This window comes from Atta colombica, unplaced genomic scaffold, assembly GCF_001594045.1.
Source record: "Atta colombica isolate Treedump-2 unplaced genomic scaffold, Acol1.0 scaffold46, whole genome shotgun sequence".
Classification (NCBI taxonomy): domain Eukaryota; kingdom Metazoa; phylum Arthropoda; class Insecta; order Hymenoptera; family Formicidae; genus Atta; species Atta colombica.
The window spans coordinates 315,518-330,770 of record NW_017259535.1 but is presented as its reverse complement, the minus strand read 5'-3'; the positions used below and the strand labels follow the sequence as shown (position 1 = coordinate 330,770).

Below are 15,253 nucleotides of genomic sequence, written 5' to 3'. Positions count from 1 at the left end.
ATATATATATGAGCCTCTTATTTGCTAGCGATACTATTGACGAATTAATTTGCAATCGTAACAGCTTATATAGAAAAACTACATAGAAGGAAGAGTTTTACTACAGTATCTAAAAATTTAGCTAGATATAGATCTAAAAATTATTTCGTTAATCGAGATTCGCCATCAAGATAATTACATAGAACTTTTAAACTTGTTAGAATATTTAAACTTTTTGCAATATTGCTCATCACATTTGACGAGTTGACATTTCTAATTGTAACGTAATTAAAAAAAAAAGAGAATAATGTGATATCTACATAATTATTTTGATGAACAGAATTATTTTCAGATCTACATCTAGCGAAATTTTTACATAAATATTTCAGCAAAAAACTGTGCAATCTTGAATTAATTTTTAAAAGATTAATTTAAAATTTTTGATTCGAAATAATATGACGCTTCTACAAAAGATAATTTCTCAGATGATGAGAATTTTCTAATTATCAGCGTTCGCAAAAATTATCTACCGCTTATCAACGTCATGTCTCAACCTGTTCACATAATAAACCATTAATCTCTCTCTACGTCAAAGTTCTCTGGAGATAGCAACTATCAGTGCCTAATCAATTTTTATCCGACAAGCAATGTCGCTTTTGCGAGATCGTTTTTATAGACCGGAAATGCATTCTCTCGTCGTAATCATAAATAATCGAGTCGATGGCAGTCATGCAAGGTTCGTCCCGCGGGTTTGTCACCCCAAAGAGTTCCACCGCCACCGGAAATGCGTCGCCGTATCGGTCTGTTTTATGTCAAAATGATGCTTTTTATATGTTAGATAAGAGCGCGCGCAGCCACGTTATCTCCCTCGTAAACGTGCTCACTACTAGTGGATGGTCAAAGTTTCGATCATAACGCAATAATAACGCGATATGCAGTTACAGATGTTACAAATAAACCACAATGTATCATTGAACATTTATAACATTCACTCTTTTTAAGACAATATAAATAAAAGACAAATCGAATATTAATACACGTATGCTCTTAAAATGGACTTTTCACTTCTCATATTCGTGTCTATTTTCTATTCTATCATCATATTAAAAATAGCGCCACAAAAAATATGCGATTTGAATAAAGCTCTTAATTTTGGACATTTTAAAACAAGACAAGCGAAAATAATAGCAACGTATCGATTGTCTCGTCTCAATCATGACCAATGCCCAATTGTCAAGCTCGTAAAGCACAATGTGCTACCGAAGCAAGTTTTTACAATTAGTGTTTTTCTCGTCCGGAACGTAACGTAATACAGAGATCCCTCGAATGATGATTATCACACGAATTAGGTGCGCAAACAGGGCCGTTGTTGCTGAGGCATTTGCACACATGAATGTTTATCATTGGTTATCATCGCGGCTTCGCTTCTTCGGTCGTTTCGTATTTCCTCGTGCAAATCTACGCTGAGAATACCAGCAAAAAGTCGAGACGACGGTTGGCGCGGTGTCATTAGCGCTCTCTTTCTCTCAAATCTCTTTTCTACCTTTATCCGCTCTGCTCTTTCCACAAGATCTATCGTTTATTTTACTTCTTCCGTATCTCTCTCTTCATCGCGGCTTCGTTTCTACGAGATCTTTACATAACAGAGCACGACATATAATTTATACATCGCTCCCGTTAGCGTAAATCAATGTGATTAATTTTAGTTTTTATAAAGAGAACAACAAAAACTATTAGACAATAAAATTATACTTGATTATATGTTGAAGTTGATATCAAGCGATAAAACGATTTGCCTTCTTATAAATTTCTTATCCTAAAATTCCATAATTTTTCCCCGATTTTCAAATAAAATTTCACGATTTTTCCTGATGCTTGCAATTTTGAAATTTTTCTGTATTTTCGTTCTGAGATTTAGAAACCGACAAATATTTCGTTGTGAAAGCAATTTAATAATATTAGTAATATGTAATATGTAATAAATGATTATTAATATTGTGCTGACAAGTGCTGACAATATTTGTATTATCGTTATAATCGTTAAGTTGATAGTATTTCAAAACTAGATATACTGCACACATTAAAGTTTTTTAAAACAAAGAATTTTAATTTTTCCAAAGATTTTGCAAAATTCTCAGACTTTTCTTTGATTTCCCTGACTGTTTTTAATTTTCCTGACATTTTACTAATTTAAAATTTTGTGACATTCTTATGTTAGGAGGCACAATAGTGTCTCAGATATATCTAGTAAACATTTTATATATCATTGAATTAACGATACTTTGCGTCTATTATTAATTCGCAATATCATTGTATTTAAAAGAAACTTCAAAATAAAATGTCCAGGCATTTTATTTTGCATAATAAGAGTTTGATTCGGATTTTGAGGATATGATGTTAAAATTATATATAGTATATGTAAAGTAACGCGTGGAATCGTAATGTTTCCACAGCTCGAAGAAAGAATCCCCTAAGTGCCTTTGCATTACCACTAGAAACAGACGTTCTTGCCATATGCCCAGCACGAACCAATCCGGGACGACAAAGACGTATGTGAGGTCAAATGCGCACGAGTGCAGGACGTTTTTGACATGTCACTGCACCGTTTGACATTCTCCTTGCCCTATATAGTAATATAAGAAAGGCTGGCTCATGTTCGAAGAAAGATCGTAACGATTTAAAATATTTCTTTGATCTTGATTAGAAATTATTTGGTTCAATAATCAAGATTTTATGATCAAAATTTCAATAGATGTGATTCAATAGATTCTATTATCGGAGCCTTTATAAAAAAAAGTTTATCCAGGCGTATAGATTATTGTTTACCACGCGAGAATGCGCGCGTTCAAACGATTCCTTATTGGAAAACATTTTTTAGTTTCAAGTTATCTTCTCGTAACATAGTGCGTAGGGAACATCACGCGATCGAGACGAGCTTCACCAAATCTACGGTTCAAACGAAACCTCTAATCTGAAAGTGGAGTTGAAATTTCATGGTTGAGTCCTGCCAGCAGCCATTAACGACGCTTTCCTTTTCCATGTCCTTTCTTTCTTCTCTCTCTCTCTTTCCTTCTCGCGAGAATGTGCGCGAAGTATATGTGTATGTGATCGTGGCGTCTTTAGGCGTGGTGAGGATAGACGAGGGACCTTTAATCATCATCCCATCCCTTCGCCAAGATGAATCGTGCATTTGTATACCCGCACCCCTTTCGTTCACTCGTAGCCTGTCTCTGTCGCTTTTCTTGATTCGCTCTAGCTATTTGTCTCCGTCCTGTCTTCCTTTCTCTCTCTTTCTCTTTCTCCCCTCGGGGGTCATTCCCGACCGTCATGGGTCTTTGTTCCTGAACCAACTGAGGAACAGTTAGGTCGCTTTGCTTGTCTTGGAGTCGAAAGGGGTAGCTAGTAATATGTCTACAGTTCTCAGTACTCACGCCGGGTGATTCCTTCCGTGTTTAACCCATTGCAACGTTTCATTTGAATCTTTTTTTATTCATAAAGATTTACAATTTTAGGTTCATTCTAGAGCTAGTCTATAGATATAACATGGACTGTGCAATCCTGTACAATTGGTCAACAAAAATGAAAGAGAGATAGGATGCTTAGATGATCAGTCTCTATCTCTTTCTCTTTTTATTCTATGGTTGTTAAGAAGAAAGGGAAATTGACTATCTTCATACTTCCTTTCTCTTATTTTTGTCGACATTAGATACGGATATACTTAGATACGGATGAAGTCTTCATGTCTTTGGTTTAGATCTCCGAAGTGAATAATTAAATAGCCAGGTATCCGAATTTTTATCTTTTTATAGTCATATCGATACAAAAGTTTCTTGTGGCTGTTTTGTATGACTGAAAAGGTACATATTTTTGGAACTAAAAATAAAGTAGATATATTACGGTCACGACAATGATGGGAATAGGTAACTTTAGATCTGTTTTTTGTTCTTGTATCAGATACACTTTGGTAAAATTCTTTTACTAAATATCATATATATATGATATTTGATATATATATTATATATGATAGTGTAATCTGAAGAATAAAAATAAAAGAATAATGAAAAAACAGATCTAAAGTTATCTATTCCCATCATTGCCGTGACCGTAAAATAATCGGTAAATCGGAATTCGCCTGATTATTTTATCGTGCTAACGGAGTCCCAACTATAGTTCGTCGCCGTTTATGCATCGCTGCTTCGTCCTGATTCCTCATTTCCGTTTTTGGGCCCCGTCGTGGACGCAGATGTTCGACGAGGGCACGTCGACATCCGCGGTCGGATTGTAAGAACCAAGAGATGCTGCACGTGGTCCTCTCATGTTACCGATGGTGCGCGGGTACAACCGGTCAGCTTCAGAACGACTGACTCAATTTCGCGCGCGTGTTTCACTATTTGATAATCATTACTAAATGCATTGACTGCATTCAGCAGAAAAAGCCGCTTTGCAATTATTATAAAATTTTTTAATATGATAGGTTTATACATTTAAATCCAGTAAAGAACTAAGAGCAATACCAATCAGTAAAAAATTTTACAATTGTCATAAAGCTTCTTTTTTTGCTGAATGCAGCCAATACATTTAATAATTTATATATATATATATATATATATACAAGGTGCATTTTATATTATGCGCACTTGAGGAATATTTTACAATTTAATGATTTCTTGTAATTATTTCGAGCGCTATTTTTCCTCTTTGTATAAAATTTGATATTAATAAGAAATAACCAAAGTTACCGCCTCAAGTTAAAATCTCATTAAAGTTAATATGAAATTCATTGGAGATTTTGTTGCTTGTTAGAATCCGTAAACGAACATCGAATATTGAGCATTAATTTCTTCAATATTGTTAATTGAAATTAAATTTCTTCCTTTGTTTCTAAACATCAAACACGTAGCATTCGTACTTAAAATATATATACCTCATACATCGCACGGTGCATCGCGATCAGTAATCATGTCACGACCGGACATACCGACGTAACTTTTATAGCCGTTTCAAGGGAAATTGGAGTAAATTACGAGCGTGTTTGCCGAGCGTTTTGCGCTGTGTACGTGTATAACAGTGTACGTGTGTTATTTAAAATTCTTTGACGGTGTGTACCCTGGATGGCCACGTTCTGGCAGCAGCCGAATGATGACTCGCGATTATACATCAATAAGTAGTACGTATGAGAAGAAATAATTGCATTCTATGTAGTCTTATTTAAAAAGATATATAATTGAGTTCGCCAGATGAATCACCGCAATTTCTTTCATATATAAGTATCTATTACGTAACCGAAATAGCGAGGTTTGTTTCGTTTTGATGAAAGTACGATCGGTACGCCAATTAAATGTACTGAAATGATGACTTTTCGGTTTCACGTTGTCATCGTGAATTCCAATAGCCGCGGATCTATTGCAAAACCCAGTCTCGACAGCGGCTTTACAGTCGGAAAGACCGATGACTGGCAAGCGACGAGGGGCCCTGAACCCTGTGTATAAGGTATGTACTGGTCCAGAGAGCGCCCTTGCCTTCGCTCTCCGTCAGTTTTTTCATCGTCTGCTCTCGGGCTGCCGCTTTTAAAGCGATCGTCACGGGCACCGCGCTTTTACGCGGTTCTTTCTCGGCAGGTGTGCGCGCGCGCGCGCGAGCGTGCCTTCTCTCGTTGTCTCTTCTTTCTCGTGCTACGGAATTGCATTGTCGCGAAAGAATGATACTACTTGAGAGAGAGAGAGAGAGAGAGAGAGAGAGAGAGAGAGAGAGAGAGAGAGAGAGAGAGAGAGACAAAAATTGGGAAAATACGAAGGTAGTTCAGTCAGTGACTTCTTTTCAACTTTGTTGAAAAGAATCATAATGTGATTTATTTTTCAACATATTCTTCTTTTAAAAAGTCACTGACTTATCAAACTACTTATGTATAAATATATATAGATTTTGTTCGATATAATGGATGGTAAAGTGGATTTTCAGAAGTTTGATGCACAAAATGAACAATGTAATCCGAAAGGAAGATTACTTACATATCAAAGAGAACTTTCAATGTTCGCGTATACTAAAACGAGAGGAAGAACGTATCATTTGTGCCTTACCGAGGTATTTAATGCATTGCCGTCGCGTTTGTAATACAGAGAATTACAGTCTGATGTTCATCCTATTCATAGTAAAAAAAGCAATCGCAGTGACTGATCATAAAATAACATTCGATATTGTTGAGAAAAAGCTGAATTAATAAATCGATATTAATATTTCAATGTAAACGAACTATGCAAATACATGCACGTTTAATCTTGAATATATAATTAAATTGGATTAAAAAATTAAAAGATGACTGGAAAATATGATCGAGTAAATTCGATTTGCTCTCAGTCTGATTGGAACTGCGTATCGTTTCGGTACATTTCGCGGCGAGAGCCTTGAATCAGTCACGTACAGCGGTGAAATCTCTTTTTGTGAGTCATCGTGAACGAAACAGATTTTGGCATTGATCTGCATCCATCGAAACTATAATATAATTCGTTCATTTGCTTGCTTGCGTCTGCTATAGCGATTATATTATTATCTATTACAGTAGTCGAAGTTTAAACTGCACTCTGTATTGTTCTCATGGATGATGATACTTTAATCGTTTCATTCTTGTACTCGACAACTTGCAATCGGTTTTTTTTCATCCGACTGAAAGCAATTTGTTGGGCAATCTGTGCGCATGTGGAACACGCAGACTTTGTTCTCATCTAGAAAGTGCCAATCTCGAAGAGTAATCTGTGACTAGCATAATACAGGTCTTTACTGTATAATATATGCCCAAAGGAACAATGGCAACCACCTAATTCCTTCAATTAAATGATATTTTATTGTTTTTAACTGTGTATATTAAAATATAAATTTCTTTCAAAGTATACAATATTCATATTAACGTACGTATACTTAATAAATAATAGATAAATTCGAGTTAAACTCATTAAATTTAATTAATTAAATTAATTTAACTACGCCATAGTTTTTAATTAACAACATATTAAGTAATAGAGCGACCTATAGAAATGATTAAAAATAATTCAAATTGAGTATAATTTGGCATTATGAATTTAAATTTTGCAGTTTCGAACAGATCGATGACATAAATTTAAGTGTTGCAATCTCGAATAGATCGACATGAACCGAGGTGTTAAAAAATTTTAATTGTACAATTTTAATTGTATTTTATGGTCCGTATTCAAAACCCTTTTATTTCTAAAATTCTAAAATTTTGTTTCTGAATTCAAAACTCACAATTACAGTCTTTTTTTATTAATTATCGTAAAAATTTCTCGATACATCTGTTAGATAATTTACAATATTACTAGAAAATTCTTCGACTTAATAATTTTCGAATTCAAACTTTGTCTAAGTATTTATCTCGATTTAAAAGTTTTAAATTTAAATATTTATCTTAAACATTATATACATACAATCTTTCTCATTAACACATAAATACATACGATATTTACTTTCTCAAGAACGCTTTAAACAAATTTAATTTAAAATTAAGAAACATTAGAAAATTCATTAAATTTTCATCAAATTACGTCGCTTCAACTTTCTATGATCTTAATTATTTTATCCGTTTGATTTTCTGCAATAGATTGCTCATGTAAATGATCTTTCGACGCTATAATTTTGCGTCGTAACGTATGATTAAGCTAAATACATTCTATCTCATCTAAGATGCGTAACCTCGCGCGCAACCTTACAACATGCGTCAACGCTTATTTCAACGATTCTTATATCGCGTCTTATGACCTATACAGGATGATTTACGAAAAATTGGCATTTTTTCAAAATATTTTTCTATAAATCTGTATTAGACTTTAAACATAATAGACCTTAAAATTTAATCTGTTTACGTATTATTATAATTGATACATTTAATATTCATGCGACCCAAATGTTGCTTCTTATAATCAGATTTAGGTTAAATCTGATTATAAGGAGCAAAATTTGATCGCGTAAATTATCGCTGCGTGTAGCACTTAGCACCGAGACACTACCAGATATATCAATTAAAATTAAGATTTAATAATAACACTAAAAATCGCGGCTGCATGCCATTTTTTATTTACTATCTGATAGTTCTTCTTTTTGAGTTAATTTGGGTTTGCACGTGGAGTTTTAGATTTTTGTGACTTTTCATAAATAATCATAATGAATTACATGTAATTTTACTTTTATGATGACACTCTTTCCTTGCTAGAAGAAAAAGCTAGATTTACCTTGAATCGAAATTAAGGTTAATTTAGATCCACGGTAATGTTAAAAGATTTAATATTAAATTTAATATATAATTTAAGATTAATTTAGTATTTTCTTTTAAATGTCTGTTAACAATTATACCAGATTTTACACAAGATTTTAATCAATCTCTGTGCCTTCTAACAAGCGATACGGTGCGACACCAGTGATCATGTCATCTTTGTTTAACATTGGCAAACAACAAGGATATAATGATCCATTGTGTTACACCATGTCACTTGTATCGCTTGTTGGAAGGCATACTATATATCCAATTTTAACATGTCATTTTTTTTCTTTAAGATACTTTACAATTTAAAAAAATATATCCCTGATCGAATAAATACAGGAAATGCGAAAATTAAATTAAAAGAGCAATACGCGATAATTGGAATCGCGGGAACTATGATTTGTCTGTCAAAGTATTATGTGCTATCATGCAGTTATGAAATCTCATGCATGTACTTACCTAACGAACAGCTGTTCCTGGTTATTCACCCGCCAGGACACTACGGTGGCTCCTGCAAAATGGAAAATCAAGATCAGAATATCGATCAGAGCGATCGCGGATGGAAGCGCGAAGGGTGCACGATGACACGTGAAGGGGCACCCGGACGATGATAACACGTCATCATCGGCTGCCGGCCGTCGACGTGCCTAAATCGCGTAAAGGAATAGACCGCGAGAGCGGAGACATACACTCGCACAAAACATACACGCAGGCACATACGTACGTACGTATGTACGTAGGGCTTTGTCGGTCGCGCGTCAGGACGCGGCAACGGCAGCGCGATTGACGCGTAAACTCGCGACGCGCGAAAACGTTTCGGAGCTTTCAGTCATCTCATTGCAATTCTCGGTCGTGTTTCTTTGCGATTTCGCGCGCGACACTTTCACGCAGCGCACTCATATATACGCACGCACGCACGCATCCACACACACCATATACGCACGCACACATACACGCACACCATATACACACATACACACACACACACCGTGTAAATTGATGGTGCAGGTGGTGTTGTTGCCCCTGTCGAGCACGACAACGCTGGTAGCCGCTGCCATGTTTGAGTCGCAAATGCGCTGCCGGCCGGTCGCTCGACGCGACCAACCTTTGTCCGACGCCCTCGACTCGCCCCCACCCGCGAGCAACTTCACAACTCACAAGTATTCTCGTCCTGCGCGCACGACACTTCGCGGTAGCTAAATCAACCGATTTCAACTGAGATGAATCGAACCTAATGGACCGACGAACGATAGCTCGTATTTGTACCAGCGGTCGAATATCTATTTCGGCCGATATTCATACAGTGGGTTCTTATATATACGTATTCTTATAGAATACCATTTTGGGGATAGTTGATAATGGAGCGTTCTAAGGCCGGTATTCAGACTCGATTTTTATATACACATTTAAGACTGTACATATGTCTTAATTAGAGTCTTGAAATCTTATGAATCAATTACAAAGCAATATTAGCGTTTTAAAATATTACTTACGACGATCCTGAAATAAGAATGCTATGAATACTGGCCTAAATGTACGAACCATCGTTGGTCGATAATTAAGTTCTCCGAAGCTATCGTTATTGACTGACAAATAGCGCCCTCTACTTGTTCAAAAAAATTTTACACATTTAGAACCACAATATTCCTCTAAATGTTACACTAAATATTCTCAAATATTCTTAAATATAATTTTCAAACCAATCAGAAAATTGTGCTCAAATTTTACATAGATACAATTAGATGTAAATGATAGAATAATCTGTAAAATGTGGTTAAATCCTTAACCATTATGGAAACAGATACTAAATCGTTGTAATCATTAAAAAATAAATTTGACAATTATACAGTGTATGTACAGCAATCTGATGGATTCGAAGCAAGTATCGCTCGCTGACAGCGTGGCTCACACGCGGCCGTATATTCGAAAATCGAAACCGGCGCGGGCGGAGTCCATGACAGTTGGATAACGGCAACATTGAGACAACATTAGGCAGCGGACTGTCAGTGGCGCGGCGGGGCAGAAATGAAGAGATGTGGCAACGGCGCGTTGGTCGCGGCGGCGGCGGCGCAGCAGTAAACTGGTTGACAGACAGCTTCGCGTTCTTCTGCTACGGTGATGTGTCGTCGTTCACCGCAACCGTGCAACCGTGCCGTCGCGCCGTGCCGTGCCAGCTCGCCGATTAATACCGAGTACGGTCGCGCGTTAGCGGCGACGGCGGTGACGACGACCGGCGTCGACGACGACGACGACGGTGGAGCGTGCCGCGATTAATAAACGGGCAGTGTGTGGTGCTGTGGAGGAAGGGACGATGACGACCGGAGGGATAATTTGGGTGGCGACTTGAGGGCAGAAATGTTGAAATTCGGCAGCAAGAGCGACGTGACGGTGGTGCATCGCGCCACTATTCGACTGTTCGACGACAACGAAATTATTTACTGTGACTTTCAGGTGAGAAACACTCTACCGCTCGACGCCACGCCGCCCGCACCGCTCCACTCCGTTCCGCTTCGCGGCCGCGGATATCCGCGCACGAGCGCGACTTTTCTTTGCTACCCCTGTGCAGGTTCTCTTTCTTTCTCTCTTTCTCTCTCTCTCTCTCTCTCTCTCTCTCTCTCATTCGCCTGCGCGCTGTCATTCATGGGTATATATCGGCATCAAATGGAAGATCCGAGAATTGCTTATCATTTTTTTTTTATTTTGTATATACTCTGATTTTTTACTCTACCAACGACAGACACTTGCCAGAATGGTATTTGCCGAAATAGGGACAATGAGAAGATTTCAATGGTTGTCGCAACATACGCGATTTCATCGCGATTGCGATTCTAAATTTCAACAGACTGTTAACAACTTTATATAAACTGTCCCACTTCTCGCGCATTATTTCTCAATTTTAGATTGCTCAATCATTTGGAGTCTCTCCTTAGCGAAAATCTCGAGAGAGAACTTATTATTTATCGCGTCTTTCGAATTCTTTTAGCGTTCATATGTTTTTGTATAATTAAGCTCTGCATTGGAATTCTATAAAATCTGTGTCCGAATGTAGTACTTCCATTTAACTCTCTTAAGTTTTTTCACGAGAAAATTTTCTTTTCCCTTCAACTTTTATGAGAAAGCTTTACGAGAAAGCTTTCTTTTTCAATTCCTCATAACTGAAAAATTATCAGTTCTTCGATATTTTCTCGAAGCTGATTAAAGAGAATGTAGTATTAAAAAATAATAAACGAAAAAAAACGGATGCGCTTTCAAATACACAACAAAATATTATAAATAAATGTACATATATAATTTGCTTTAGTTTCTGTTTACAAAATTATTCTTACAGATGTACTCGTTTTATTTAAATTTGTTTAGTTAGATAAATTAAAAGAAACAATTGTTTTTGTTTGCAAAATGACAAGGTTTTCGGTATGACGGATGCTTATTACAGGCACATTAATGAAATATTAATGAATTCAATAGATTATTATATAATCGATAGTATCTTTTCATATTTCGTCGTGCCATAGCACTGAATTAATGATCGCCACTAACGATGACATTAAGGACATATTTTGGATGTATCGCATTTCTTCTTTTTCATATCTTATAACGAGAAAAAAAAGCGAAAAAAAGGAGTGGAATGTCACAGACATCATTCCTTCTTTTCCAACATAATGATGTCACGATGATTACTGCATCTCCATTGTTTAGAAATTCAAATCGATGATGAAAGACACGTAAATCTTGGAAGGTTTACGAAACGCGAGGAAATATAAAAAAAAACGTTAAATATCATTTTTATTGAAATATATTCACGAATATTTTATGCGATTTTTATTGTTATGATTTACATTATCCGACCTTTATTTATTTGTTTTTTGTGGATATATAAATTTATTCTGCCTTTTTATGTTTTAATTTTATTTATTTTTTGATAAAGTCCATTTTCCATCATTGATTACAAATTATAATTTCATTCATTTTGAGATACCTCTGACTTTTTTTTTATTCCACATCTCATCTACTCCACGTATCGTTCACATCTCTGATCGCGATACTTGTTTGTTCGTAATTGGGATTGAGGATTTCTGCACGCGGGGGTCGAACCGAGACTTTGTATCGCAGCCGTGGATCCCTTTGACGTTTAGTCGCAGTGACGGCACCCACTACTTGGATCGATTCCAGAAAACCGTCTATGCATGCGGTTTACACTGTCAAAAACGCTCTCCAGTCATTTTTGCTTGACGTTCCGTGCCTAAAGCGGCATTTACAATAAGATTTGAAGACATAAAATTTTAAATTTTAGGCCTTAAGGATTGATTTCACCAAAATTAACTTTAATCTTGGTTTAATTTATTGTTTATTTTTTCTCTCTCTAATTCTTTTCTAAAATTAGAAAAAGATAAAGAATAAATTGAGAACCTAGATTACAGCTGATCTTAAGCATCTACAATAATATTTTAAGACGTGAAATTTAAACTTTAAACCATAAGCCGTAAGAAATTGATCAATCATATAGCGTTTTCGATTGCATCCTCTATTATTGATAGATCAACTAATAGCAGAACATGTGACATCATTAATCCAACTCAGATCAAATCTATTGCAATCGAAAACGCTAATAGTCAATTATTCTCCTCACATTCGTGACTGTGATCAATTAGTCAGTTAATTTCTTACAGCTTAAGATATAAAATTTAAGTTTTACGCTTTAAAATCTCATTGTAGATTGCCACTTTATACTGTTAAATTCATAATGTCATATTATATTTAATTTGATTTATTTATAATCATTTCCATGAGTCGCCATTATCCTATCCAATGTGTTAATTTGACTAAAACAATAGTGTTAAACAATTTAACTTAAAGAAAATGTATTTAATTGATTCAGATTTAGTTTATTATTTACTAAGTGTAGATATACATTAATATATGGATGATGTTTAGTTTGAAACTAACCATAAAAATGGACTGATTTACATATTGACACAGATAAAAATGGCAAGTTAAAAATGTTATTTAACAAAATGTTATTTAATTTATGAATTAATTATCATTGCTTCTTTGATATCTACAGAATAGACAAAGTGAAGTGTGCAAAGATTCGATTTTTAACACGTCATTTCAATTTATACACCTTTTCACATTGTTTTTGTGTAGAAATAGCTTTCTGAAATATCTTTAATTCTATTAATAATTCTGTATTCTATTTATAATTCTCGATCCTACTAATTACGTGTCTCACAGCAATCAATCTATATTTAAATCTTCGCGGTCTATGGTTATGCAAATAGTTATGGCATATTCTCCAATAGATTAATTTCATTTCTAACATTGCGAGTGTAACATTTATTAGTCCCTTTTCATCTGTTCATTGCAAACCACCAAAATTAATACGCATTGAATGTCATTGAAGTCTCTAAAGGTCGAGCCTCGAAAACAGAAAAGAGATCTCCCTCATCTCTTCTGTTCACACGAATATTCTATTCTCATGGGACTCATGGAATTATCGTGAATCATCCCAGGATATCCGGAAATAGAGTTGCACATGTCGATCGATGATGTCGATCGGTTCGTTTCTCTTCATTAGACGAACGCTTTTTGTAGCCGCAGAAACAAGGGATGCGTATCATCGCTACGTTACATCGTGTATATTATGATGGAATAATTGGCAAACGGCCAAATCGAAACAAAATGGTAGAAGTCATTGGTTTAGATTTATTCTGAACGGATGACGATTGGAGAGAAAAACTATTGCACACATTAAAAGCCAATAAAATCGAAGGTTTTGTTGATTGTTGTTATAACCATTATTTTAAGCGCAGAGCCGTTACCACTGTAGTATTTTTAAATATATATATATTTTCACTGATTCGTTTTTCCAAGTTTTATCAAGTTTTAAAGAAACGAGGAATAATTCAAATATCCTTATATATTCTTTGCGAAGAGCATCAGTACATAAATTAATGATATAATTATAAAGAGAACGTTTTATTTATTCGACTTTTTATGGAAATTGATCTTTTAAAAGAATTTAATTTATTTCCTATATTTTATATAGAATTTGCTTGCATAAAAATGGAAATATCTGCATGATGCGCAACTGAACGAAATATATACGATTTCAATGTAACCATGTTATTATAATGTTATGCGATAGCTTGCCAAAAATGAAATTGAAAATATTTGATAAGTATCTGTCGTATTTTTTGTTTCGTTCTTTTTTAATCTCGCGTATTTATCTTTCATTTCCATTTTATAAGTGTACGGAAAGATAAAGTTGCTATTTCGATACGGAATAAATTTAATGAAAAAAATGGAATAAACCTTTTGCAAAGAGTTAAAATGTATCTTTTATTTTTATTTCTTTGCGGCTTCGGTAGAAACTGTTTAATCGGATTTACGGGTGAATTCTAGGCCATTGTATTATTTCTTCTCGTTGCATTAGTGCGGCCCATTTGGCACGGTGCTCTCTGATAACCGTAAATTATAGCGGACGACGTCATTTTATGCCTAAAAGTGTCTTAAAAACCTTCGTTGACGTTATACACGCTCGCCTTGTCGCGTTCAATCTCATCCTCAAAATAAAAACCGATAATAATCCTTAACCTTCTTCAAACGGCAACAATGTGATCCGTGCCAAAGTAAATGTTGACATACATCATAAATAAAATAGAGAATTGTCGGAGCAACCGCGAGATTAAAGTTTCTGGATTAGCGGACACAATTTTGAAAAAGCTTGCATCATCCGCATATTTTGAATTATTTATAAATGCAACTTTTCAAGATCCACATCGAGATACACAAACGATTCAAGTTTTTTCATATGTACACTTTCGCACAAAATTCCATCTCGGAAAGAATTGAAACTACCTACGCTAGTACTTTATTAACAGCAACAATAGCAGTGTGGGATTCCATTCGAAGTAATTTATTCCTTTAATTCTGTACCTGCATGGTGAGACAGCTTTATATCTTTGCTTTTCCACAATATCGTATCAAATTTAATTTATGTAGAACAAG

At 35.3% G+C, this 15,253-nt stretch overlaps 2 protein-coding genes across 4 annotated transcripts in view; one reads left to right on the top strand and one right to left on the bottom strand.

The window, feature by feature from the left end:
* The window catches only part of LOC108691350 (glucose-6-phosphate 1-epimerase), a 25,718-nt gene extending 16,414 nt beyond the window's left edge, over nucleotides 1-9,304 (bottom strand). For both annotated transcript variants that reach the window (XM_018199050.1, XM_018199051.1), the window contains exons 1-2: nucleotides 9,234-9,304; nucleotides 8,705-8,756 (exon numbers count right to left, since the gene is read on the bottom strand). In XM_018199050.1, coding sequence (XP_018054539.1) covers nucleotides 8,705-8,756; nucleotides 9,234-9,303 — 122 coding nt within the window. In that variant the 5' untranslated portion in view covers nucleotide 9,304. The remainder of the gene's footprint in view (nucleotides 1-8,704; nucleotides 8,757-9,233) is intronic.
* Nucleotides 9,305-10,334: 1,030 nt separating this feature from the next.
* LOC108691349 (FERM domain-containing protein 5) overlaps nucleotides 10,335-15,253 on the top strand; it is a 33,708-nt gene continuing 28,789 nt past the window's right edge. For both annotated transcript variants that reach the window (XM_018199049.1, XM_018199047.1), the window contains exon 1: nucleotides 10,335-10,696. In XM_018199049.1, the coding sequence (XP_018054538.1) occupies nucleotides 10,601-10,696 (96 nt within the window). In that variant the 5' untranslated portion in view covers nucleotides 10,335-10,600. The remainder of the gene's footprint in view (nucleotides 10,697-15,253) is intronic.